Source organism: Psammomys obesus, unplaced genomic scaffold, assembly GCF_907164565.1.
Source record: "Psammomys obesus unplaced genomic scaffold, mPsaObe1.curated_primary_1811, whole genome shotgun sequence".
Lineage (NCBI taxonomy): Eukaryota > Metazoa > Chordata > Mammalia > Rodentia > Muridae > Psammomys > Psammomys obesus.
In genome coordinates, this window is record NW_026596040.1 from 5,291,872 (window position 1) to 5,318,844 (window position 26,973).

At 45.9% G+C, this 26,973-nt stretch overlaps 1 protein-coding gene across 2 annotated transcripts in view; it reads right to left on the minus strand.

Annotated features, from left to right (window-relative positions):
• Positions 1-1,522: 1,522 nt before the first annotated feature.
• Positions 1,523-26,973, minus strand: part of Dpysl3 (dihydropyrimidinase like 3) — a 110,536-nt gene continuing 85,085 nt past the window's right edge. For both annotated transcript variants that reach the window (XM_055622679.1, XM_055622680.1), the window contains exons 6-14: positions 26,623-26,703; positions 19,158-19,226; positions 16,287-16,407; positions 12,598-12,754; positions 11,593-11,734; positions 9,522-9,692; positions 8,155-8,334; positions 6,084-6,246; positions 1,523-4,996 (exon numbers count right to left, since the gene is read on the minus strand). In XM_055622679.1, the coding sequence (XP_055478654.1) occupies positions 4,908-4,996; positions 6,084-6,246; positions 8,155-8,334; positions 9,522-9,692; positions 11,593-11,734; positions 12,598-12,754; positions 16,287-16,407; positions 19,158-19,226; positions 26,623-26,703 (1,173 nt within the window). In that variant the 3' untranslated portion in view covers positions 1,523-4,907. The remainder of the gene's footprint in view (positions 4,997-6,083; positions 6,247-8,154; positions 8,335-9,521; positions 9,693-11,592; positions 11,735-12,597; positions 12,755-16,286; positions 16,408-19,157; positions 19,227-26,622; positions 26,704-26,973) is intronic.

The following is a 26,973-nucleotide window of genomic DNA, read 5'->3' on the forward strand; positions in this document are numbered from 1 at the left end:
ATTCTTATCCCTGTTCAGTGTTCTCATTCCTGACCTGGTCAAGTGTGACTCAGCTGCCAAATACTTGTAGTTTCATCCTTTCCAGATTACTTCATTCTAACAAAGACCATTGTAAATGCCAATGGCCCCTTTTTAAGCCACTCAAATCTGTAACGGGATTAGCTGTTCCTTGTTATAAGAAAAGGGATCTATTTCACCAGTCTCAAGGGTGACCAGACCTACGCTCTTTGGCTGGCTATATTGAGTGGATATCTCTTCTGGGTTCCCTAGGCAGGTAAAATGACAACCTGCCGATGCCAATGACTGGTTTTGCCTCCACAGGAATGAGCTTTGCTGAGGCAGCAGCATCATCTCAGGCAGGTTAGACTGAGATGGGAACTGCCTGGGTTTGTCACTTCTAGTTAGCAAGGCCAAGTATGCCCTATTCTGAGCTCTTCAGACACCCTAAAACCCTACTTCCAGCCCCACCCACATATCAGTCACCACTGAATGCCCCACACAAATTAGAACTGGATCCAGAAATGCTTCCCAGCAAAGGGATGTGATGGGGGATTCAGGAGCCAAAATAACCTGAAAGCCCTAAATTGGACTTTCATTTTCTGGTTGTTTCTGTGGATATATTTGTTTTGTTCATTTTTTATTTGTTTTCAGTGCTGGAGATCTAAGCCAGAGCCTTCTGCCTGCTAGGTAAATAAATACTTTAGCTCTGAGCTACATCCCTATAGCCTGGACAACATATAAAGACCCATGATACAAATCAGAACCCCCAACTTTGCAGTATGCACAATGAAGCGCCCAGAAGAATAGGCATAGCAGACTGTTTGTTTTTGTTTTTTCACTCACTGAACTCTTGGAGATCACCAAGAGAACAGCATAGTAACAAGGCTGGCTGAAGACAGAAACACACAAAAGCAGAACAAAACAAAGCCTTTTAAAGTTGTCTCAGAGTCTGAGAGACTTAGCTCAATAAATTCTTGTTTTTTTACACTATTAATGAATGTGATGATTGTTTATAAGAAAACTCCAAGGTTTCAACTGCCATTGCCAGAGCAGTAGCCCAAAGTTCAATCTCAATGAAAGCAAGCTGTCTGCAGTTAGGGCTGTTGCTATCAGATCTGCTGTTAATTTACCTATTTTGTCTAATGATGGAAGTTCCTTGTCTTATATGTTTTTATGTGGCGTGTGTTAAACATGTGCATTTCTGTGTGGCTGTGTATCCATGCGTATGATCCTGGAGGCCAGGGAAGGACATCAGATATTCTGACACAAGGTCTCTCACTAAATGAAGGCAGTGAACCCAGCTATCCTCCTGCCTCTACTCCCTCCCCAGCAGTGGGGCCATGAGGATACATGGTAGCCACACCTAGTTTTTTATGTTGGTGCTGGGATAGGGACTGGGGTCCTCATTCTTACACAACAAACACTTGTACCCACTGAACCATTTCCCAGTCTCCCAGAGTTTCAATACAGTAGGTGAAACGCTTTTCTGTGCACAAAAGACAGGACAGCAACGATGGTAATTTTATAATTATTTTAATAACCAGGTTTACATTAACAGTCACTTGGTGAGCTTTTTTTTTTTTTTTCTTTAATCTCATCTAACTCAATACACAGTTTTCTTCACGGTTCAAACCAAACAGCTCGTCCATTTCCGAGCTGCCTCACAGCTAGCACAGGTCACAGGGAGACTCACTGTCCGGCCACCAGACACAGAACTGAACACCCACACACCATGTCTCAAAGGGGAATTAGCAGGGGTGCTGGCTGCCTGGGCCAGCCCGAGACTGCATCGGGACTCAAGCTGGGGTTGTCTAGGGGGAAAAGACCTGGGAGGCTTGTGTCAAGAGTCAAAGTTGGGAAGCACTCACCTCTTGGGTGGGGCTTAGCAAGATGGACAGAATGGAGTCTAGAATTAGGATTCAGGCCTTGGGAGATGAGCTGAGATCTCTGAGTATCATCATGAAGAAAGGACTCAAAGACTGTGAAGTTGGGGAAAGGCCATTTTGGAGGATGACTATAATCCTTTTAGTTAAAAAAACAAACAAATAAACAAACAAACAAAAAACACTTAGAAGTAAAAGAAATATCTCTGCTAGGGAAGCCAATTTAATTGATTCAACTGCTGGAGCCTGTGGCCCTTTCAGAAAGAATGTCAATAGTTGCCATTAGGGCTCAGAAATAACTTGAGGTTTGGAGATTGCAGGGTTATTTTCAGAAGAGGCTGGATTGAAAGCCCAGAGGGCAAAACTTCTGGAGAGAAAACAGCACCCACCATGCCCTCCCATCCTTGAATGGAAGGCCTGTGAACTTGGAGGAAGGCCTCACCCATGGCCATTTTCCTTCCTGTGACCCAGTGACCAAGGCTGTCGCATCTATGGAGCAGAAACTATTCAAATATAAAATTTTAACTCAAGTAGCATGCTGCTTAGAAAATTTCTCATGTTAAGAAAATAGTGGGAGGGTTGAAGGAGTCCTCAGGATGTCCTACACTTGGGTGTTAATAACAGTGGATGAAGCAAGGGAGACGTGCTGAAGTCAGTGCCTGCCCACCATGCGGACGCTGTTCCTCGCACAGGGAATGCTTGAGTGGAATATAACAGTGGCACCTTTTGGAAGTCCCAATGCTGTGAGATGACACAGAGGAGGTGAGTTTTCACGACCAGAGAGTCCCTTGGAGGGACCAGTTGGTCTCAGACACGGGAAACCAGAGTTGTGCAAGCCCAGAATTAACAGTTCATTTACGTGTCTCTTCCTCCATCTGGTGGCCAAAGACGGTACTACAACCTATGCAGATGTCAAGCCTGGCTATTGAGGTATATAGAATACATGCGTCAGATCTGGCACACTCCCTTTTGCATATAGAAGTCATTCTGAGTTTCTGGATAAATCCCCAAATCTTTAAATTGTAATTCCAGACTACATTCTCCTCATTTTTTTTTCTGCTAAATTTTCCTTTGAAAATAAAAGCACCACGAGAGCTTTAAAATATCAAGATTCCCTACTATGAGCTGAAAGAGCCTTTTCCTTGATTGAACAACTAGCTTGCTCGCTCAGGGAAGTCCTAGTCCTCTGCTATTTCCAAATCCTTTTGTATCCAAACTGTTCACGTTTCTCTAGTTGTCTGTTTGATTACAACCTGCAGTCAGGGCTCGGGGCAGGGGTGAAGCATAGTGGCCGAGTAAATACTCGGCCTAGCACATGCGAGGCCCTGGACTCAATCGTCCAGCTCGTTGAACAAAATGAACAAAAATCCTCCACGAAAAAAGACAGACAGAAAGAAAGAAAAAGAACAAGAAAGACAAAAGAAAAGCACAAAGCAAAAGCAAAACAAAAACCACCTGCAGGCAGAGACGGACGCTTCTCTCAAATACTTGGAAGGTGTACAAGGCCTGCTCTGGTCTTCAGAGTACTTAGTTCGTATATACTCGATGAGCTACTCCTCATCAAGTGGGCCCCCAGAGCACAGGAATCTGAGCCCAGGCTGATACCATATTTCCTGAAGGAGACTTCCCTGCCTTCTCTAGACTCCTCGCTTGCTCATAGAATCGGGTTCACAGTTGGTTTTGGAAATGGCATGATAGGGACATAGAGTTCCGGCTCTGACAGCCTAAGGGGAAACAAATGTTGCTGCCCACTTTCCCCACCGAGAAGGCTGCATCGTGTCACTTCCTAATATTACCCTGGAGATTGTAGTACCAATTAAAGAGTGACATCCTTGCCCCCGGGACCTGCTAATAGAAGAGGAAACACTTGGCTTAGAATTGAAAATATGGTGAGATAACGTACACCTGCTAACGGCTGGCTTCCCTAAATCTCTGCTGTACTCCCATGGAAGCTGAGATTACTATTTGGAGGAAAGATTAGAGACAACTGAGAAAGTCAGTTCTCTAAAAGAAAAGAAAATCACGAGTGTGTTTGGATCTGAGAAGAGGAAGAGATTAGCCATTCATATGAACAAAGGAAGCCCTGGAGTCTATCTCTGCCAGGGTCCTAACTCAGCAGGCAAGAGCATGATCCGCTTCTCAGCTTGCCGGCAGGAGAGAGGTGTTTTTCCAGGGCTGAGAAGAAGGCTGTCTAAATTTCATGGCTGTCCCTAAATAGAGCCCATGCAGCACTCTGCATGAGTGCTGGGCCCCAAAGAAGCCACAGAGGAAGAGACCTGTCCATTTGTCCTGCCGGTGTGGCCTTCACAGCCTAGCATACAGGAGTAGCAAGCAAAATGAGAAAGAGGCCCAGGCAATTGCTGGCATCATTAAACAGGTGGAAAAAAAAATGGCTGGACTCTGACATTTAATAAACGACTAAAGAAACAAGACCTAATAGGAAAGGACAGATGTGACCAAGTCAGAACCCAAAGCCCTCCTGCCTTCTCTGCAGATCCCAGGGCACTGTGATGCGGCATGTAGGTGCCACATGGAAATTAACACACATCGTCAGCACAGCACGCAATGCCCTTCTGCTCACCAAGCCCGCCCACCTCCCTCCTGCTCCCACCCCAGCCCCTGTGTGCCCCCACCGGGCCCTGGGTTCCCCCCACCCAATGACCCTTCGTGCCTTTTGTTCATTTTCTTGACGTCCCAGTTTTGTCTGTCCCCTTGTCATAAGATGCACTGCTACACACGCTCTCAACTATAAGATGCAGACTCTACCTTAGTGGCCTGTCTGATCGCATGCATGTAAGGGGGAGGGGAGGTCAAAGAAGTCAAGGGTATGCATAAAGAGAAATCAAAGCAATTCATAAAGCTAGGCAAGCGAGCATAACATCGGGAAACATAAGGCTTGAGGCTTATTGATTCTTTAGATCTCAACTGTTTAGATTCACTTTCCTTCTTAAATATCGATGTACCATTTTGGCTTCAAAAAAAAATCTCTTCTTGCTTCTGCTTCCCTCTTTTGGGAGGGCTTGCTTAACTCAGGGATGTGATATTAGAACGGCCTCCAGGGGGCGCCACAATGCGTTTGCTGGCTGAGCGGACACCCTCATCCACTTGGGTGCCTGTAGGGAGAGACAAGTTTCCAGGGAGAAGTAAGAGGAAAGAGGTGTGGGGAAAAGAGAAGGTGAGCAGTGTTAAGCGTGATTAAGTACTTTCCTGGTGCACAAGAATCTTAACTAACCAGATCTTGAACTTTGCATATTCACGACCCTCTCCTCTCCTGAAAAAAAATATTCTTGCTAGGAAAAGCCAAATTCCTCTCTAGAGCCCATCCGGTGCTAACCTTCTGGATAATATCAGTAGGAGCATGGAGATGGCTGCTCATGCCCACTGTTGCTGGTCATGTTGTCCGTGTCCAACTACCATGGTTTGGGAGAAAAATATTTCTCCATATTGCTTGGGACCAGCAACCTCAAAACGCCAGGCCTCTTTTCCTGTGCTGCTCCCTAAGTCTCCCATGCCCTCTCCTCCGTGGTCTCTAACCCTTCTGCTCCTCCCCTTCCTTTCTCTCTATGCTGCGGTCTCACCGTTAAATGTCTCTTCTTTCTCGTTACCTTGCTCCCCTCTCACATGTACCCGCATTTTTCTTCCCCCATCTTAGGAAAACTATGGAGCAATTAAATGAGCGTTCTCTATATTCAGCGTTCTTGGAGAACTGCTGTGGCTGATAATATGGGAAACACATATGGCGAACCTTCAGTCAATGGATGCTACTGTTGCCATCATTTCACTATGGAGGGAAACTGGGCTCCCAGAAGCTGCTGCTACAGGAGCATTAAAAACTAGTCTGATCTTTCTGGGTGTCAAGATTTGCACACTCACACGCACATACACACACCACAGTTCTCACATGCTGATACAGGAGATCGTTATCAGTTCATAGTGAGAATCAGCTCCATCGACCTGCTCCAGGTTAGGTTTGATTGGCTATCACTTAAACTTGACAATGACTTGCCTGGCTTTCTTACCAGGGCCACTTGCTGATTAGGGAAACTTTCTGTTCTCAGCCCTTATCACCTCCCTAAAGAGGACACGAGCGCTGGGCTGGGAAATGCATTCCACTTGAGTTTGTAGGATAATTTTGGAGCCTAGGAATGCTTGTCCTTCCCCCCTCCCAATTTCCTCTCTCCATCAGTTCGTTCCACTCACCTGACAGGCTGAATCCCGACTGATGGAGGTTCCTCACTGGTGGGTTTGGCCGAGTGGGAGAGCCCCGAGTAGAGCCAGCTGGGGTGCCCCCTTTGGGGGTGGTGGTCAGGTCAAACACGGGCCCATCATACATGCCCCTGGGGACTGCATGCAGGTCCGCCATCTGTAATGAGAAAAGCACACCACTGTTCATTCTTTCACTCGGCGATCCGACAGGGTAGTGTGGGCTCTGGGAGGTGTCAGTTTATCAGTGAAAAGAGTATGTGGGGAGGAGTCCAGAAGGAGGCCGCAGAAACGAATGTAAAAAAAGACGCAGTGCCACAGGAAACTGATGGTGGAGATCATTCACGGAGACCTCTGGAGACGTGAGGTTCCGTCTAGGGCAGTGGTCCTCAACCTCCTCGGTGCTGTGACCCCAACCAGAACATTATTTCTGTTGCTATCTCAGAACTGTAATTTTGCTACTGTTATGGGTTGCAATGTAAGTTACGTGTTTTCTGATTGGTCTTCAACATCCGCTGCGGAAATGCCATTCAACACCCGCCCCCAAAGGGGTCAAAACCCACAGGTTGAGAACCACTAGTCTAGAGTATCAACTGAGCCTTTGATGATGTGGGGATTGGGGAGAGGAATGCTGAGGGGAAGCTACGCACTGACGTGGATGGCAATAGAGGCCACAGAGGGACGGGAGAGACAGCAATCAGCAAGTGCAGCCAGCCGCAAGCAGCAACATGACAGACAGGAAGGACAATCAGGTCAGCGGGAGCCGAGCCAGCAGGAAGGACAAGAGTATAAGACGAGGTCACAAAAGCTGTGGGGATGAGATCCCGTGGGAGACGCACCCATAGCTTCTCAGGGCTTTCCACATGTCAGGGCTGTGAGGCCCTAAACTGAGAGTCTGTGGTCTGACCCACAGACCTTTGGCTGTGAACTTGCCTGGGGACTGGGCAGCCAGTCAGCAGTATCAATCGCCCACGTGCTCTGTGCTGGGATTTTGCCAAGAGCTGGGGTTTATAGCTTGGTGAAACATGCTGAGTCTCCTACAGGCCTTTATGGTCTATGAGACAAGCATGATGACACCACCCAAGGCAGTTGCAGTGCTTGCATGCAATCCCTGTCACGTCACTAGCCATAGCGAGGCAAGGGGGATGTGTATCCCTAAGAGCCTGATGGTGAGGATGAACCACGGTGCTGCCTCCGTGGAGACCCTACAGGGAGGATGACCCACAGTGCCGCCTCCGTGGAGACCCTACCCCTGTCTTCCGTGCAGTGGCCTGGGCACAGCGCAGCTGTCCCTTCTGGAACAGGGACCACATCAGTACCCCCCACCCAGCAATACCACAGCGGTGGCTTTTCTTTGGTCCCAGAATCTAAGCTATAATTACAGAGGGTCTACCCTGGGGAGGTGTGGCTTTGCTCCTCCTTCCTAGTAAGCCACACACTGGAGTTGGGAGCGCAACTCTCACAGCTCTATTTCAGCCTTAGGGCCTGGGCTAACTTTGCCTGGTGGAGCCCTTGGGTTCCAAGAACAGTTGGAGGCTGGAGAGGGGAGAAGAAGGACTCTAAAAGAAATGCCCAGGCCCCATCTCTAAATCACCCAAACTACTGTGTGTGTGTGTGTGTGTGTGTGAGAGAGAGAGAGAGAGAGAGAGAGAGAGAGACAGAGAGAGAGACAGAGAGAGAGAGATATTTCATATGAACCACAGTAGTTAAAAGTTGTGAGCATTTTTTCCAATGGAGCAACCTTGGGCAGGCTGGAAGAGATGGTTGGGCATCAGCTTGTTCTTGTTTGAAGGCTAATTTGGGAATTATTTATACTCTCCATCAAATCCTTCTAATTTTAAGCTAAAGTGCTATAATAATGTGGAGGAATTATTTGGGAAAAGAAAAAAACTTTCTCTGGCCAAAACAGTTTTGAAAGTCCTCCTCGCAGACTGTGAAGTCTGCTCAGCATTTCTTCAACACCAAACCACTGTGTGGCTTGGGTTCTAAGGAAGACTGGTCCCCTGAACCCCAGGCACGGAATGGGACCTCATACCCTTCGTAACCCCTTCACCTCATGGGCACTCACCTTCCTCCTGGCTTTAATGCGCTTGTAGACATAGTCGGAGAAGGGGCTGCAGGGGATGAAGCGGCCCGCCCCTTGGGTCACGTGGAGGTTGCTGTCTTCCAGCATGATCTTGCCCTGGCAGATAACCACCAGAGGCGCCCCGCGCAGCTCCATCCCCTCAAAGATGTTGTATTCTGCGACCTGGATTCAGTGATGTGGACAAAGCCATGGGTGGAGGAAGAGAAGAAAGCGGAACACGGTTATCTCCCGTGTTTGGGACTTTGCTTTCAGTGTCACTAGGCACTGAGTCACCAAGTAGAGCCAGGAAAAGCTCGGGGCACACCTGCCTGCTGTGGTAGGAAACGGGAGACTGACACACCCCGGATAAAGGTGCAAAGCAGAGAGCCTCGTTTCTATTCAGATCTTTACCTGGAATTCTATCTCTGTTTCGGGCCTTATCCCACACTCAGCGAGAACCCCGAGGGCTGCGGCTACGGATGGAGCTTGTGCTGAGTGGTGCGTGCACTGACACGGCCTTTTGGCCTGTACCAGTGCACAATCCCGTTACATGACGTGAGCTGGCATTTAAGCGAAGACCGTTACTACCCAGAATAGTCTGTCTGCCGACCTCCCTCATTGGTGCAGCAGGAAGACAGCATTGCAGCAGGTGGGAAACTGGTTTGGGGCTAGGATTTGAATGTCAGCCCCACATCAGCTATGTAAATTATTTACCTTCTATGTCTAGAAATTAGGCAAAGCTACAAAAAGGAGATAAATGACCCACCCAAGCGGTATCTGCTGCTCATGAGATTCAGAGAACTGAGAGCAAGGTGCTTGACACTCAGCCACGTCAGGTACTATTTTTACTGCCAAGTACTTAGTACCTTTTTACAATACTGGATGGATTTGGGTTTCAATCTAGAAGAACTGGAGCAATTATGTCTTCCTTCAAGACATAAAGCCTGTTTGAGGTCCACTACCCTGGAAGCATGCAGAGAAGACTTGTCTCTCTCTGCGTCTCCATCCCGGAGTGACTAGAAAGAGCAGAGCCCCTCACTCAGGAAAGCAGAGGAAAGAAACAGTTTTTAAGTTGTTGTTTGTTTGTTTTTACGCCAGTAAAACTTAGGGCAAACTGGCCATGGGAGCACATGCCTGTTATACCTCACCTAGGAGGCAAAAGTACGGTTACCAGCAATTCAGATTCGAAGCCTGCCTGATCATGAGATCTTGCTTTCACAACAAAACAAAACCGCGGGCAGCATGAAAAGCTCTTGAGGGATGGGTTACTCCTGCAGTCCATCCTAGTCTTGGAGACTGGTCCACCCTGTGAGCTTAGTCCTGAGGCAGCTCCCCGCACACATTCTGCAGCCCACCAACCCATGCCTCACCGACTGGTGGCTCTTAGCAGAGACGATCTTCACGGCGTCTGGGTCCCAGATGACCAGGTCGCTGTCAGAGCCCACAGCTATTCTGCCCTTGCGAGGGTACAGGTTGAATATCTTGGCAGCGTTAGTGCTTGTCACAGCCACAAACTGATTTTCATCCATCTTCCCTGTAGCCTGTGGAAGGACAAGGAATGCCTATCTGTGCCTATGGCAGCTCTATGTATCGGTGCAAGACTGCTGAGCCCACAGCAGTGTGACCACTGAGGCCCAGCAGTACAGAGGTACCGAGTACAGATCCCACCTCTCCAGCTTGAAGGTCAGATGGGCAAAGAAACGTGTAAAGGTCAGGAGAAGGTGCAGCTAATCTTCCTGCACCCTGACATGCCAAGGCCAGTTGATATGCATGAAAGGCCTCCTCTTTTTTCAAAAGAAAGGAGGGGTGGATGAGGGGTTGGGTAAGAAGGTGGGAGGAGAAACTGAGGTCAAGATGTTTAATTAGTTAAGTAATTGAAAGATGTATAAACATGTGGCTTAAAGATAGAAGTTACTTTTCCTGAAGAATACAATTTTTATAGCTGTGTACAGAAAGCTTACTTAAGCATTTACTTCTATTAATTCCAAAAAAGATCAGAGAGCATCTACAGTAAATCGAACATGTGAGCCCTTTCTTTAGGTATACGTGTATATTTGTATGCTCAGAGGATAGATATGTAAAGCCTTACTCAGAAGGTGACGGTGGGCATCCCTACGTTATAAAATTATGAGGTTTCTTTTTTCATGTATGTATTTGTCTGAAGTTTCTCAGTGTCTTTTATTGAGCATGTATCCCGTTATCAATTAAAAACTAAAGTTAAAGCCAGGTGTAGATTACAGGTACACACCAGTAATCCCAGCACTAGGGGAGGCAGAGGCGGGTGGATCTCCATAAGTTCCAGGCCAGCCTGTCTACAAAGGGAGTCGAGGGCAGTCAAGGCTACACAGGGAAATCCTATCTTCAAAAACAAAAACAAAAAATTAAAGTTAAGTATTGCTAAATGAAGAGGGTATGCTCTGAGAAGCGCGTCAGTAGTGGTTTTGCTGCCCTGTGACCATCACTGAATTCTCTTACACTGTAGGTCATCGATGGTATCCCTAGGGGCTCCATCTCAGGGGACCACTTATGGGCTCTGGATTGACAGGAATACTTGTATGCAGCATATATAAGTTCTATATTAAGTTTTAACGAATTCACACAAGATCTGTAAATATAAAATATTCATAAAGAGAGACAAAAACAGACCAAAGCCAACCACTTATAATTTTTCCTTTCTTGAAGCAAACAGCATGAGTATGGAAAAAAAATTAACATTCAAACCCAGCTTTAGAGCTTCCTAGAAGCCAAGAACAGGGGCCTTACTGGATTGCCAGTGTAGATAAATGCAGTGTTTTCAGTTCAGAGGCACTGTATTGGCACTGCACGCAGGGAGGGACCTGTGCAGTAAATTTCTTATGATTGTACTAACATCTTCAGAAGTGTCTTCACCAATGTGACTGTTCCATTCACCAGTCTTTATGACACAAACAGGGAAAATAAAAAGATGCTACTTGGCCAGGAAACACTGAAAGTCGATTTCTTGAATAGTCTAGGATATTTACAAGCCCTCAGTGTGGGATACCCTGGGTGTGACTTGGTGGCTTTAGGCACAGATGCATTGCTTGTCATTTCAATGCATCATATCCAGCCCCTTCAAACGAGGTCATAAAGCTATTCAAACACAAAGAACGAATGCACTATCATTTTGAGCACAGGTCATTCACAGAATAGATTCCCTGTCATTTAAAGCACAGACTGCTCATGGAATCAGGTAACTGTATGTATCGAAGCCTCCTCAGAGTTCTAGAGCCCAGGAGTCATTTCTAGAAGCTGAATTCCCAAGCCACAAGAGCCACCTGGCTCCGTGGACATCTCAGCAGGTATAGACCTCACCTACACAATGAACATGCTCTCTAGGGCATCCCTAGGGAGCCGTGTCCTAGCTTGATCGGTGCCTGAGGCTCTCATTTGGTCCGGGGCCACCCTCCCTCAGTTCCTTACCACAGCCTTGTCCCAGATAACAGACATCCGCTCCTCCACACCATTGGTGCCCTCAGGGATGGCGGTGAAGTTGTCCTTCCCAATGGCTTTCTGGGCAGTGCTGAAGGTACAGTGAGCACTTCCAGAGAGCTGCAGATCCCCGCTGGAAAAAAGCAAGTTTGACATGATTAGGAGAGATGGTTGGAGACTACTGTGGGGCTAGAATCACATCTTTAGCTTGAAGTCTCTTTATCCCTTCCTAAGCTGTGTGAGCTTGGTTAAGTTTCCTCCCCTCTCTGGACTCAGCAACCCATCCAGAAAGTGAGGAAGTAGAACCAGATCATGTCTTCTGTGGCAAACAACGAAGAATTAGATAAGGGCTGGAGGGACAACTCAGTGGTTATGAACACCTGATGCTGCTGCTGCTGCTGCTGCAGGAGGTCCAGGCTTGGTTCTCAGCAGCCACATCAGGTGGCTCACAACCGGCTCTAACTCTAGTTCCGTGCTATCTTATGCCTTCTCATGGGCTCTGCAGGCGCCTGCACACCAGACACACATACAGAGAAGCAGGCAAGCATGCCCGCTTATGCGCACACACGCACATGAATGCAATCACTCCCCCCAAAATACCGAGTTATAAAAATATAAGAACTCAAATGACCAGTGGCCTGGCCTTGAGTCTCCTTATAATTACTGGCTAAGTGTCATCATGACAAATGCTTTGAGTTCTGACAAGTACCTTTAAGTGCCTTCACCATCAGGTGCTTAATCTGCAAAATGGTGGTGATAATGCCACACTCACACAGTTGTTACGAGGAACAAGGGAGCGCAGAAGCTTGGCACATTCTAGGCACCAACTGCTAGGACCACCACCCACACTGAAACTGTGTCATCAATTGAAGTTCGATGAAGAAGAGCCAGCTTTCTGTACTCAAGGCCACACCTAGACCATCCTACTCTAGCCCGCCCACCACCCTAGGTGGCCCCAAGGTGATCCCACAGAGCACATGGCTTCCTTGTACCAACCTGGCCAGCAAGGAGTTGATGTAGTCAGGTGTGGTCGGGTCAGGGCTCAGAGGTGGGGATGTCACAAATGCAGCTGCCTTGGCCCAGTTCTTACTCCAGTAATGGGTCCCATCGATTCCCAGGCTGGCAGTGATGGGCTCACCAAAGACCACGTTTCCTGGAAGGAGTAGATGTCGCGTTTGTAAGGTGTATGCACTGCTCCAGGATAGCATAGAACAGAACTCTGCTGTGTCACTGGAGGGGCAACCCCGGGGTTCAAGTTTCTATTCACTCTTTTGGCTCTGTTTTCCTATTAAACGTGAACAGTGTTGTGTTCTGTAAATAATTGCCACTAGCTATAAGGTCTGGCAGTAAACCTCCCACTATGAGGCAATTTTCAATTTGACAAGAAGAAAATAAAACTATACACTGATTATGCAGGTTACACGAATCATCCTCATTTTTTAGAATGTTAAAATGTCAAAGCAGTATGTCCTAGAACTGATGAAATGAGACACTGTTTACTTCGCAGACTTGTGAAAGGACTTAGTTTACATAAAAGGCTCTGGTACATGGTAGACGCTCAAGGAATACTAATTGTGTGTGTGTACACCAATCCTTTAGGATGCGGGTACATGGGTGTAGAGGTCAGAAGCCAAAGTTGGATGGCTTCTCCATTTTTCTCCATCTTACTTTTTGAGGCAAGGTCTCAGCTCACTGAACTGGCAGCTCACTGATTAGACAAGATTAACTGGCCAGTAAGGTCCAGGGGTCCTCTTGTCTCCATCACCCTACAGCTATGACTGTAAGAACAGGCCACCATGTCCAGCTTGTTGCTCAGGTCCTCACGCTTACATGGCAGATGTTTAGCCAGCTGAGCCTTCTCCCCAGTACTAATTTCTTTACTATCTACCCTTTTGCACCATGGAGGCCCACAGTACTGAGTATGCTCCACATTGCTTAGAACTACCACCTCCTCCTGCTACAAGGACAAGATTTGGCCCTACAGTATAAAACCCATTCAGTAGGATAATAGGCTCTTACATAGTTTTATTGTTGCTGTTTTGTTTTTTTAAATCGTTGCTGCCCTCGACTGCACTTGTCACTATGAGAAACAGTGAGTTGGGACTGAAGACCTAACAACCTGGGGTGCATTAAGGTGGAGCCCTAGGATGCTTGTGTTGAACCTTTTTAAAAGAGATAAAAGAAGAAACTGCTTTTCCCTAAAGTTGGTTGGCCCCTCCTTTCTTCACATCTGTATTTTTGGGACAACCATATGAGGATAAGCCTTGGGCATTTTTTGACTTTCTTCTTTTTCTGCCTTCTGAGTTTACACAATCACATTCTACGAGGTTTTGCCTTGTTTCAACGTCAATCAATTGTTAATGATTCCCTGGAATACTGGGCAGGGAGAAAGTCTAGCAATGCTTCCGGTTTCACTAGAAGATATCCAGATTGATTAGTGATGTCTACTACAGAATAAAGAAGAAAACAGCAGTGATTCATAACATAAAGCCTCCCTGCCTTAAGGGTGGTGTTAAAAAAATCATTGACAAAAATATAGGAGCAGGAAGAAATGAAGAAGTGAGATTTAAGGAACATACTCAGCAATTAGAAACTTTTCCTAGGGACTACATTTAGAGCAGAAGTTGAAAAAAGTAGAGATCTCCATTATATCTGAATTTAGACACTGAACTTCCCAGCTGTTCACATCAATTTCTTCATTCCAAACAGGGTGACAATAATGCCCATATCATGTCAGTGCTTCACTGTATTGCACTGTGTGTGTGTGTGTGTGTGTGAGAGAGAGAGAGACAGAGACAGAGACAGAGACAGAGACAGAGAGAGACTGGCCCGGGCCCTTGAACTTCCACATAAGTGCTTTCACAGAGTGAACCTCCACTCCCCATCTTAAGTTGTAGCTTTCTAATATTACTAATGAGAATCAGAGTTCTTAAAGAGCATTGGTGATGGGTAATGAGATCCTTGGGGACTTGATTAGGAACAGATTCAGGAAGAAGACATACTCCATCTTCCTGTTGAAAGTGTTCTTAATTCTCCCTGAGAAAGGCTTCCAAAAGATGTTCTTAGCTTTAATATCTTCAGCCCCTATTTTGTCCCAGAATTACACATCCTCTCCACCCTGGAGACACAGCTGTGTGAGTTCTCCTTAGCACAGACCCACAGATCAGAAGGCTAATGGGAGGAAGCTCCTATCATGAAATGAGGTAAGAGCAGCATATACTTGGAAGCACCCTGTCTTCAGGGTTACTCTGAGAACAGGACTCAGGCAGGGCACACCAGCAGAGGGCATGAGAGCTTAATGTATTGGGTGGTTAGGGTGGGTGTCGTGTCCTCTCCTGCTCTTCCTTTCCCTTCCTTTCCCTTCCTCTTCTCTCCACCCTACTTCCAATAAGGACAATTTGACTGTCTCCCCAGTTCTCCTGAACACCCTCCATCCAGGGGAGTAACATCATTAACTGCTGAGAGACAAAACAGGTTTACCTTGAACATGGAGAAATGGGAACTAGCCTAGAACCACACAGCTAGGAAGGCATTTTGACAGCTAGAGAGATTCCTCCGCCATAGGAAAAGGACCACCTTTTTCCAGAAAGCCAGACAGCTAAAAGATACTGCTGGAAGTCAGCTGGGCTCCACTTAAACACCCCACACAGAAGTTCCAAGGACCACTTAGCTGATGAATCGCTCATCTTGGGTCTCTCTGCTAGCAGATGGCCATCAGCGTACAGCAACGGTAATGCATGACTGCCTGGGAAATCTTCTTTCACAACCAAGCACAGCCCCCAGCTCTTGTTTCTCAACCACACTGTTTACTTGCCCAAGAGCATATCACTAAGGACAAGGAATAGACTCAGAACTCAAAAAGAAAGCTTTGAATTGGGAGCCATGACACGACTAGCCCTAGATAACAGTGGTGGACAGCATAGCAAAGGCCAAAAGGCAACAGAAACTGAGCCATGGGTCATCAAGACCACTGTGTAAAGGCCATCTCCCTCCTGTCTAAAATAACTGTGCTGACCTGTATGATCGGGTGGCATGACCTCACTCCTGCCATGAGCCCTTAGATGATGCTGTCCTTTGATTCAGAGATGTACATAGACCCCAGATAAGATAATCAAATTATTCTTAGACACTTGCTTGAGACATTTCTTCATTGCATCCTTCACCAGGAATTGAGGACAATAGATTACCCCCTGGTATCATCTATTCCTGTCACTGTTAATACTGATTGTGAAACCACCAGGGAGAAATAAGAACCAAAAAACAAACAGTGAGTGAGAACTTTAGAGAATTAATGTCATTGCTGAAACTCACCAAGCTGGCCATGCCTGAATTACGACCCAAATACTTTATTTTTATTATTGCCAGTGTTGCCTGGATATTTGACTCCTGCACTCAGCACAACCCTGACTAGCGTGTCTTACTTACAAAGCTCAGATAATGTGAACTGGCATAGGGGAGAAGCAAAGTGAGTGGAGGATATACCAAGTCTCAGAGAAATTAATTCATGCTGTTACTTCGGGCAAACTACTTAGCCTTCCTGACTCTCAGTTTATTTAGATGCCAGATGGGAGAAGCCTCAGAACACCAGTTGTAGACCAGGGCTTCCTACAGAGCCCTTTCTATTACAGTGGACAGCCAGCAAAGGAGGCAGGGAGCCTTGGGGGGCAGTGCAAATCACAAATCACCTTTCTTCCTGGCTTGTGAGATGAGATCCGCAGCACTCTTGCTCATGACCTTGGTGACATAGAGGGGGCAGTTGGTCTGGCTAGCGATGGTGATGGCCCGGAACACAGCCTCAGCTTCCAGCTACGAAAACAAGTCACCAAGAGTCAGCAACAGCACAGGCCCTACCCCCTTGCTACTTCCCCCTCTACAACAGGTGGTGACACGGTGCTTCTCAGAGGCTAAGAACCACCCAGGAGGATCTGAAATCACAGCGCCTGAACCTGCTTCTAGGACACACCTCCCGTGTTAATTTTCTGGGCTTCTCTGTGTCTCTGACCCTCAGCAAGCACAGAGAATGGTATTAAGGCTGTGTCTAGGGCACTGCCTGGCACTGTGCCCCTCTCCTTTCTTATGGACCGTAAAGACCGAACCCAAACAGAAGCCTCTGCTCCCCAGTCACAGGGCAGAGTCTCTGGGAAAACACAATCACATCATCATCCCATGAAGAGAATCTGGCACCCAAGGACATCAATCCTTTCCCTGCAGCAGTGGGGTGAGCAAAGTGTTAGTTCCAGGAAGGATTTATTATTTGAACAATTCCCAAGTTCAGGGCACAGACATCGTTTTTATTACTTATCTCCTCTAGCCTACTCCAAAGTAGAATTCATGTTTTCAAATATGCCAAGTAGCCCAGCTGCACTTAAAGCCTGAGAAGTGATGGTTTTCTCCATATTTGATTAACCAAGTGGGATCTGGGTGTGCGGGCTCCTTGAGTGCACTGACAGTGAATCCTGATCTGCTATACAAGCCAGGTAGCCTCAGGTACATCACCCCACCTCCTAATGCTGCTCTTTCCTGTCTACGTGGGAGTACCAATGAGTCCTGACACCTGGAGCTGCTGGAAGAATTAAAGGGTTAGTTCTTTTGAGAAATTAGTGCCTAGAACAGAGGCTGTTGGTGTGACTGTTGATCACAGTTTCTGAGCAATGTGAAGTCTGCTACTGCCCAAACCCTAAGCAAGTCCTGTTCAGCCTGGAGTGGAGACAGTGGTGACTCCTCATCAAACCAGCAGCCGTTCCTTTTCGTATGGATATGACTTTCTGGGCTAGCTTGCACAGACCGACACTTAAAAGCCATGCTCCAAATAGCTTACAGATGTCTAGTGGTGGCATAATGCAAACCAGTCACCCTATGGTGAATGTGGTTCAGTCTGCATGAGGAACTGGGCCGGCTGAGCTGGCATCCTCCAGAAGTCTCATAGGTTCAGGTAAAGGCCTCAAAGCCCCCAGACGGCTGGAGATCACGCTCTGTGTCTCCATCTCTGCTTTCTGGATAGCATCGCTTGAGACTACATCTGGGTGAGCTTTGAACTAAAAAAGAGCTGGTTTTTCCTGCGCTCACTCCCCCTTCAAACCTTTGCTGACCACTTCAGCAGCCCCATGACCTCACCGCTCCCGGCCCTTTGATCTCATTCCCTCCCAGCACTGGGGGGGTTATCTGCACTTTGACAGTGTGACTATCTTTAGAAGCTTACACCACACTTCAGCTTTACTCAAAAAGAGCTTCTAGAGATGGAGCTAAGTGGCCTTCTTACTAAAAAGGAGATGGGACTGGGAAAGGTTGAGGTGGTGGGGGTGGGGCGAGGCTGAAAAAACAAACCAAGGAACAGAAATAGACTCTGCCTGGGAAATCCCCTGGCTGCATCTAAAGGAATCTGTCCTGCCAGCCCGTGCCTCCAGGGACCAGCATTTAGAGTTTCACGAACAGTGTTGACCTCTATGGCCAGCTAACACTATACAAATGACTTTCCAGCCCTTCCAACATGATCAGGCCCTTGGCTGACTGTCTCTAAGTTTCAGGTTCTCTACCTAAACAATGCCATTTACCTTGAGTGGCAGAAAGAATAAAGGAGATAATACATGCGGTTAGCACTGCCAGGAGTAATTGTCTTATTAAAAGGGCCTAAAACCATTAGGACACAGATCTTGTTTTTTTCCAGAACTGTTGTGTGTGACTGGAATGTTAATCATTAATTTACAGATTGCATCAACTGGAAACATCTAAAAAGATGAGCATGTTCTATGTCCCCATCCAGATGCCCTAATACAAGTGTGCTCAGCGTGCAAAAGTGTATATGGCCTCCTTGTACGCAGGAGATTTTCTCTGTACTTGTGTTGCATTTATATTTCTTACAGGCTCTAGAAGAGATGAGGAAACAACACAGTCTTTAGGTTCTGCTTCTTCTGCGGAGTTTAGCATAACAAACAGGATCAGCTTCATTGACTTAGGGAGCCTTGGGGATTACTCAAGGTGGTAGATCAGAAACACCTCGCTCTCAGATTGGCAGGCAATGAATTGAAGCTCTGAGGCCTGTGCCCAGCAGCAGTCGCTGGCATGACACATGAGTCGTCGGGCATGATGCCTATGAAAAGTCTATTTGACCGCCTTTCCACACTGTCCGGTGTTTTGCAAGACTCCAAGCAATGTGAAAATGTGCATAAGAATGTTTCCAGTGCTCAGGAAGATTAACAAAGACAGACATAACACGTGCACTCCTACTGAATTCGTAGGGAGGGCAGAGCAAGTGAAGGTCAGAGATGAGCATCTCCTTTACACTCCTTTCTAGCCAGAAGAGGTGTTTGAGAGAAGTCTTCCAACAAGGCTAGCGGTGCCCACAGATTCTACCTCCTTTCAGCCATGCGTGTGCCGAAACTGTGTGTGGACGCGGCTCAGAAGAGTGGGCCCAAACAGAAACATTGCAGCTATAAAGTGAGTGGCAGGGTAGGGCTATGACAATCAGTGCTTCCCAGGAAACACTGGTGAAAAGCAAACCTCACCGCCATCCTGGCTTTTCCCTGTGTAGCTCTGCTGTTCCACTCCCTGAAACCCACCTCTTCTGGTCTGCTCAGAACGTGACCTTCTGGACCGGTAATCCCCATTTCCAGCATCCGGGCCTGCTCCTAAAATAAGAAAAATAACATGAAGAAAGTTCTTAGATGACCTCAGCCATGATTTGGGAAAATTATAACCTGTATACTCTGGGCTAAGATGCGCTTAAGGGGGAAAAGAATAAAATTTAGATGTTGGACAAATTCCTTAGCATGTGCCATGTCTACCAGATTCATTTGGGTGGCTTTAATCCAGATACAGATTTCCAACCTATTCTGGCCTAATGAGAAGCTACTGTGCAAATTCTGACAAATCATGTTTTAATAACCACCTCTGGGTTTGTGTATTTTAAGTACATGGATTACATGAATGGATTCAGAATTCAACCAGACAAAATCATGCCTCTCAACAGCATAAGCCCAGTTACTGTTTTGATGAAACTCTATTTATGATATACGGATGACAGAAAGGCCTGCTTCTTGTGGCTGGATCTTACCATCCTACGAACATTGTTATCTACAAACAATGTTTATGGAGAAGCAGGTGGCTGGTGAGCACAATTAGGAGTGGCAGAACCCCTAGGTTGCCTTTGTCTGCAGTTGCACCCTGGAATTATTAAGGCTAGTTTCTAAAAGCCTCTGCTCCAGTGCTCTGAGCCTAGTGGGCTAGAATTCTGTCTTACCAGGTAACTAGGCAAAAATTTAGCACAAAAAGATTCTTAGCTGCCTCCTATTTGTCAGTAATTCAAACCAAGAGGGTTAAAAAAATGTGCCCATGTGGTAAGTAACCTCAGGGTCAGTCTTCAAAGGTCAACTTGATTGAATTTTAAATCTTCTAGGAGACCAGATTTGTGAGGCATACCCCTGGCTGTGTATGAGGATTAACTGAGGGTGAGCTGAAGATTTGCTCCAGACAAAAAGGAAACAGGATGCAAAACAGTATCGAATGCCTTTAATCCCAGCACTTGGGGGTTGGAGGGAGGGCAGAGGCAGGCAGATATCTTGAGTTCAAGGCCAGCCTAGTCTATAGAGTTCCAGGATAGCCAGAGCCACACAAGAAAGCCTGCAGAACTGGGACTTACTATACCACATACCAAAGAGCCTTCTCGAAAACCTCAGGGGCTGACTTTGTTTTGTTTGTTTGTTTTTTCAAGCAAACCCCCATTTTGTCTTCTGGCCATTCTCGTTGATTGAATTCTAGACTTTTTTTTTTTTTTTTTTTTTTTTTTTGTAAGCTCCACTCAAGGTCCTCCCTAATGAGGCATGTGAGGAATAAAGTTTACAAAGTTTACAGCGAGTTTATCTTCCACCTTATACAAACTCTGTCCTGCTCACCTGTGTTAACACAGGAGGAAGGCGGTTTAGCAAGGCCCTGGTCGGGAACCTCACTGTTTCTAAGTGTTCATCACAGCAATAAGAACGTCACTATTCTGGTCATAGTACACCATTGGCCTGCTCCAATGATGATGTACTGGCCTTGCTTTCTTTTTGCTTGGGGCATAAATATGGAGTGAATGTTTCTTTTAAACATTTTTATGTATCTTAATTAAAATGTCATTACATTATTCCCCCCTTTCCTTCCTTCTAACCTTCCCATATACCCACCTCTTACACCCTCTCAAAACTATGGCCTCTTGGCCTCTTTTTCCTTAATTATAGTTATTACATATACATAAGCGCAAAAATATAATCAACCTGTTAAGTCTCTTTAGAGGCTCTTATATGTACATAATTTCAGGCTAACTACATTGCTCTGGATAACCAGTTAGGGACTCATCCTGGGAGAGACGAATTCTCCCTTTTACAGCAGCCATTTGTTGCCTGTAGTTCTTTGCCTACGATGGTTGAGGCCACATGAGAATTTCCCCTTCAGAGTTATCATATCTATTAGTGTTCTTGTCTGGGTCCTGTAATGTGGTGATATCACGGGAGAAGTTTCCCTGCTGTTTCTAGGAGACACAGTCTCAGAGCAGATGTCCTAGTCCTGTGGTTCATACAATCTTTCTGACTGTCCACGATTCCCTGACTTTTTCAGGAGCCGTGTAGTAGGCGTACCCACCGAGACTTCAGTTCCATGTGTAGTAGGCGTACCCACCGAGACTTCAGTTCCATGTTTGACCAGGTGTTTTTCCATGATTGTCTCTGTTTACTGCAAAAAGAAGCTTCTTTATTTGATGAGGAGTGGGGAGCTAAAATTCTCTGTAGGTAGAAGTACATTCCTCAAATGTGTCATTTATGAAACCTCAGCCTAGCTTGGAAGATTTGGAAGATTTCAAAGTTGTCCTTGTCTGTACCCAAAGGGGACTGCATTTTGCTCTTACTTTTGCAGAAGTATAGCATGAAACTCTGAGGACAGCAGCTGCCTTCATTTAGATGACGTGATATTCTTCAGCTCAAGCTGAATCTAATAAATACACATGAGAAACTCATCCAAATGGAAAAATGCCCCATTTCTTTTTCCTGATGGAGAACAGATCTTCCAAAGGTCGAGAAAGGGTGGGCTGAAGAGGAAGGAGCCAGGGAGCATGGGGGCTGAGGGGCCACAAGAGGGGAAAGGAACCACACAATGGTGCTTTGACCTGGAGCCCTGTAGTAGCTACAGGCCTGACATAGAATTTGGAGTCAGGATTCTGCAGCAGAGGGAGAGCTGGGACCTCTGGCTGCTGGGCTGAATGCATGGAGAGAGGGGAGGACTAAGTGCTTTAGCAAGCATGGGTCCATCCCCTGAAAGCAAAGCATACTGGACCCTACATATGAACAGATTTCATTAAGTTTGAGTGTGGGTGAGACATGGGAAGAAAGCAAAGAGTCCTAATTAGCTTTCTTGGTCATAAGTCAGAGAAAATTGCACGCCTCCTCCACCCTCAAAACGTTGCTGAGACTATGAAATCACAACAGCTAAAGCCCTGTACTATGGGACACGAAAAACAACGGAACCCCAGACACATTATCTCTGAGTAAAGATGCCTCAGAACTAAAATATGGTTCTACCAGTTATTCTTCATGATTTATAAGCTGGTGATGACATCCTGCTAAGCCTTGATGACCTCATTTACAAAAGAGACAAGGCCATAGCATTTTAAAAGGTTGGAAGTCAGCTGGGCGCAGTGGTACAGACATTTAATCCCAGGACTTGGTAGGCAGAGGCAGGCAGGTCTTCATGTTTAAAGCCAACCTGGTCTGTATAGTGAGTTCCAGGACAGCCTAAGCTACGTGGTGAGACCCTGTCTCTGTAAAAAAAAAAAAAAAAGAAAAACAAAAAACAACAGTTTGGAAGAAGACCAAGTAAGAACATGCTGCCTGGCACACAGCAGCAAACTCTCACCAAATGGTGCTTCCTACAAGGAAGGTAACAGGCCCGAGATAAGAGATAGCCTATACACTACTCCTGACCACAGTCACCAGCTCTTAGTTATTTTCAGAAGAAGAGGAGTGTAGTCCAGGGTGAAGGAGCTATGCTCCTTACCGTTCATACCCCCTTTCCTTGCTGGTTCTCCCTTGCAGAGGCCAGTGTTGAGTGTACTTCCCCGAGGAAAACACATCTGTGCATCTCTTCCATTAAGCAGCCCAGGAGATGGATAGGAAATTACTCTGCTTCCTACAAATGATCAGTCTGGGCCTCAGAGCTCTTGCTTTCATCATTCTTTCATCAAGTTACTCAATATGATTTCTAGGAAACCAGTAGATGATGGATCCCCACAAGGCCTAAATTCATTATTATCTTAGGCTGTGAGCTCTGCTGCCCTGGATCAGATTTCTGGATGCGGAGAAACACTGCCTTAGGCTAGAGAATGTCATGTAGCTCTGGCTCATTTTCAGCAAAGAACCTTCCCTGCTCCCACTCAAGGAAGGGTATGTTCTGAAACTCTCCTCTCTAGTATAGTCTGGCCCCCAAGACTGTGCAGTCCTCTGTAGAATCTTCTACTTTCTCCTTGTTTGTTTTCCTCCCTTACTCTACTGCCACACCCACTCCAGCCTCTGGTGTAGCATATCAATAGATAGCGTTACTCAGACTAAGAGATATGTGTCCTTCGGGATTATGCTCTCTGAAGGTCCCTGGCAGACCCCCCCCGCCTGGCAAAGAGATGCGTTCTGAGATTTCTATGCTTTATTGGTTGCGGTTGTGAGGCTGGATTAATGAGTTTTTTGATCTTTCTTTATGACTCCTGAAACAGCATAACTAACTTTATAAAGAAATTTATCATTAATAAATTATTAAAGGCTTTAATAAGAATAAAATGTAAAAAGAATAAACAAGAAAAGTGATAAATCAGATTCAGTATCAATAGGCACTATAAGAATAGTAAAAAAAAATAATAAGCTCCTTCTTAGGAAAAAATAGCATGAGAAGTACAGCTGGCTTGAGCTTGCCCCCCCCCCCCCTTATTGTCTTGTTCCTAGGGAAGATCATAAATCTTTAACAGGACATATGGAAGGATGGTTAACAAAGGTGTGTTTAGACTTTGGCAGGCATCTGACTTAGCTCCTGACTTTCCTCTTCATTGGTTAGCAATAATGAAACTGCATTTGAGGTTTCTTTCCCTTTGTCTGCTTTGATCAAAAGTTTGCAGGCTAAGATTTCTTGTAGGCACTCCCCTATGTTAAAATGTAAGCTTTGTATTCTTGGTAAAAGTCTAAATGTTCTGGGAAGTAGGCCAACTTTAAGGTGCCTTTTGTAAAATCATTATAAAAATATCAGCTTGACTTCAGTAAAATTGCAGCAGATTCCAAAGCCTCACTGGTCTCTGTCTGTCAATTTGCCGAATCCGTGTCTTCCTGTCCAAAGCCTTGTTCTCCCTCAGAAGCTGGGAGCCCGACTGGGCCGGTCCATGGCACTCTACCATTTTTTCTTTCTTTCTTCACACAGACTGGGAGACTCTAATGTTTATTTCAGTGCAGTTTTCTTCTAAGTCAGGATCTCCCTGTACAGCTATGGCTGGCCTTGAACTAACATTTTTCTTTCTTCAGACTCCTGTCTTTACTGCTGAAGGGGTTAGGTTGCTCCTGGGCTAGGATGATACTCCAGGGCATCACCAAAAGCTTTATTGAAAGGTATTTTGGGTAGCATCAGGGGCACCCTTGAGCATTTGTAACCTCTGATCTTTCCTATACTTGCTTCTCCTAATCTTAAACCAACATTGCCCTGCAGATTCTCCCGTATCCAGGTGCTTTGCAAGGGTCTTCTTTGTGACCAGTTCAGAGTACAGAGCTTCTCTGAAAACTCCATATTGCTCAGCTGCCAGGGCATGAGACCCCTGTGGATCAGCAGCCAAGTGATCCCAGGCTGTGGAGCTAAGGTCTTTCTGCCCTGCTACTGTAGCTGTTTCGGAATTTGAAGGTTCCCTTAGCTCATGTGGTGATGTCACCACCAGGCTGGCTCAAAATGGCCCTATTCATATCACCCTGTTGGGTCAGGATGCCTTGCTACTTAGATTTGTCTATAAAGCCTAGAGCACACTCGCCAGCAAATTCACCAAAACTGGGGGTGTCTCCAGCATCTGCTCACTCTTAATCATGCTGATTTTCACCTCAATCTCATTCTCCTCCCCGTTGTGGAAATTGGGGTTATGGTAATGGTACTTGCATGTCATGGTCTAAACTCTGCAGAAGTAGTCTCGCCTTCTCCAACAAGGATGTGATCAGGGTAGCCCAGTGGTTAATGTCTGTCTTACTCTCTGGAGAGGTTGGCAATCCGTGGAAGTTTTTCAGGACACATAGCTGGGCTTCTCCGCAGTCCCAATCTAGCGCTGAGGTCTGGAAGGAATCCTGGAGTACTATGTTCTTCAGTCTTCCATCTTTGTTGAAATCCCAAAGAACTTGGTCATACTACCAGTGACGAAGCAGCAGGGTAGGGTGACTTGCCAGCAACAATGAGGACAAGCAGCCAAAAAGCAAAGTTATTTTTTCTAATGCGTCCATTTGGGCTGCCACTGGAAGGTACCACCCACATTTAGGGAGCGTCTTCCACTACAAATGGTTAGATTAGGAAAATCCCTTGTAGCTGGGTATGGTAGCACACACCTTTAACCCCTGCATTCGGGACAGGCAATCCGATCTCTGTGGATTTTATGGGGTCAGTATGGTGTACATAGAACGTTCCAGAGCTACTTAGTGAGATCCTGTCTCAGAAGGGGACGAGGGAGAAATGAAGGAGGGGCGGAGGGAGGAAGAGAGAGCCTTGTGAAGAAGTAATCAGGGGTTTGTTTTAGTTGATTCCAGATGCAGGTAAGTGGACATCCAAAATCACAGTCACTCTTTTCTTTCTACTCCAACAGGAAGTTTCTAGGTGTAAACTGTTTTATGTAGAGAAGCCTTACTAGGTCACTTTTAGACACACCTGTCTTCACATCATAGCTAAATAAATACGAGTTGGAGCCGCTGTCTCAAAATTAAAACCAAGTTTCAAAGAAGACTTCAGGCAAACTATAAGCAAAAGCTGTAAGTTTAGTAACATAATTTATGGTGATATTAATCTGAAGATTAATTCTGGTTGTTTTTTTTTTTTGGTTTTCTGAAACACGGTCTTACTATGTAGCTTTGGGAACCCACAGTGATCTTCATGTCTCTGCTTCCTGACCTTGAAGATTAACTCTTTGTTTTTGTTTGGTTTGGTTTTGGAGAAAGGGTTTCTCTGTGTAGATTTGGCTGTCCTAAAACTTGCTAGGTAGATCAAGCAGGCCTCAAATTCAGAAAGCCAACTGCCTCTGACTCCAAAGTACTGGGGTAAAAGGCATGTACTACAACTGCCTGGATGAGGATTAATTCTTTTTTTTCACATTTATTATTATTATTATTATTGATTACACTTTATTCATTTTGTATCCCCCCCAAGCCCCTCCCCATCCCACCCTTCCTCCCCTTTCTGCATACATGCCCCTCCCCAAGTCCACTGATAGGGGAGGTCCTCCTCTCCTTCCTTCTGATCTTAGTCTATCAGATCACATCAGGATTAATTCTTTAAGAACTAAAATACATTGCTTCCAGCCTGGAATGAAAAGCTCACTATTACATCTCACTACCTTGAATATTTGATGATCCTCTTTTCTCTGGAGGCCTGGTGTTAGGATTACAAGTGTGAGCACAGAACTGTGTTAGAATTACAAATGTGAACACAGAACTGTGAGGTTGTTTTTTTTTTTTTTTTTTTTGATTGTTTGTTTCTGTTTTTGGGGGTGGGAATGTTTTGAGATAGGGTTTCTCTGTATAGCCTTGGCTGTCCTGGACTCACTCTGTAGACCAGGCTGGCCTCGAACTCACAGAGATCTGCCTTTCTCTGCCTCCCTGAGTGCTGGGATTACAGGTGTTCGCCACTGCACCCAGATAGTGTGAGCTTTTTTACTTGGATTTTGTTTTTAGCAATGTGCTTATGGCAGAGTCTTGAACTTGGGGTATTCAAATCATATTGAAGAGAGGAAATGGATGGGCTGCCGACCCAAGCTCACACAGAAAGCTTGTTCCATGAGGTTACCTGGGCAATGATATCTCCATTCTCAGCATGAACTTGAGCGATGGCCCCCAGCTCTCCCAGGCAGGTGAAGATCTCATAGAGCTGAAACAGAAATGAACAGCCTCACAGCCTCTTTTAGCAGCCTTGAATAAAGGCCAATTACTAAAACCAGAACTGAAACAATGCCTTAAAACAGAAAGGAATTAGCCGAATGCAGTGGCACACGCCTGTAATCCCAGAACTCGGGAGGCAGAAGCAGGCAGATCTCTGTGAATTCAAGGCCACTCTGGTCTACAAAGTGAGTCCATAACAGCCAAGGCTGAAGAAAGAAAAGAAAAGAAAAGAAAAGAAAAGAAAAGAAAAGAAAAGAAA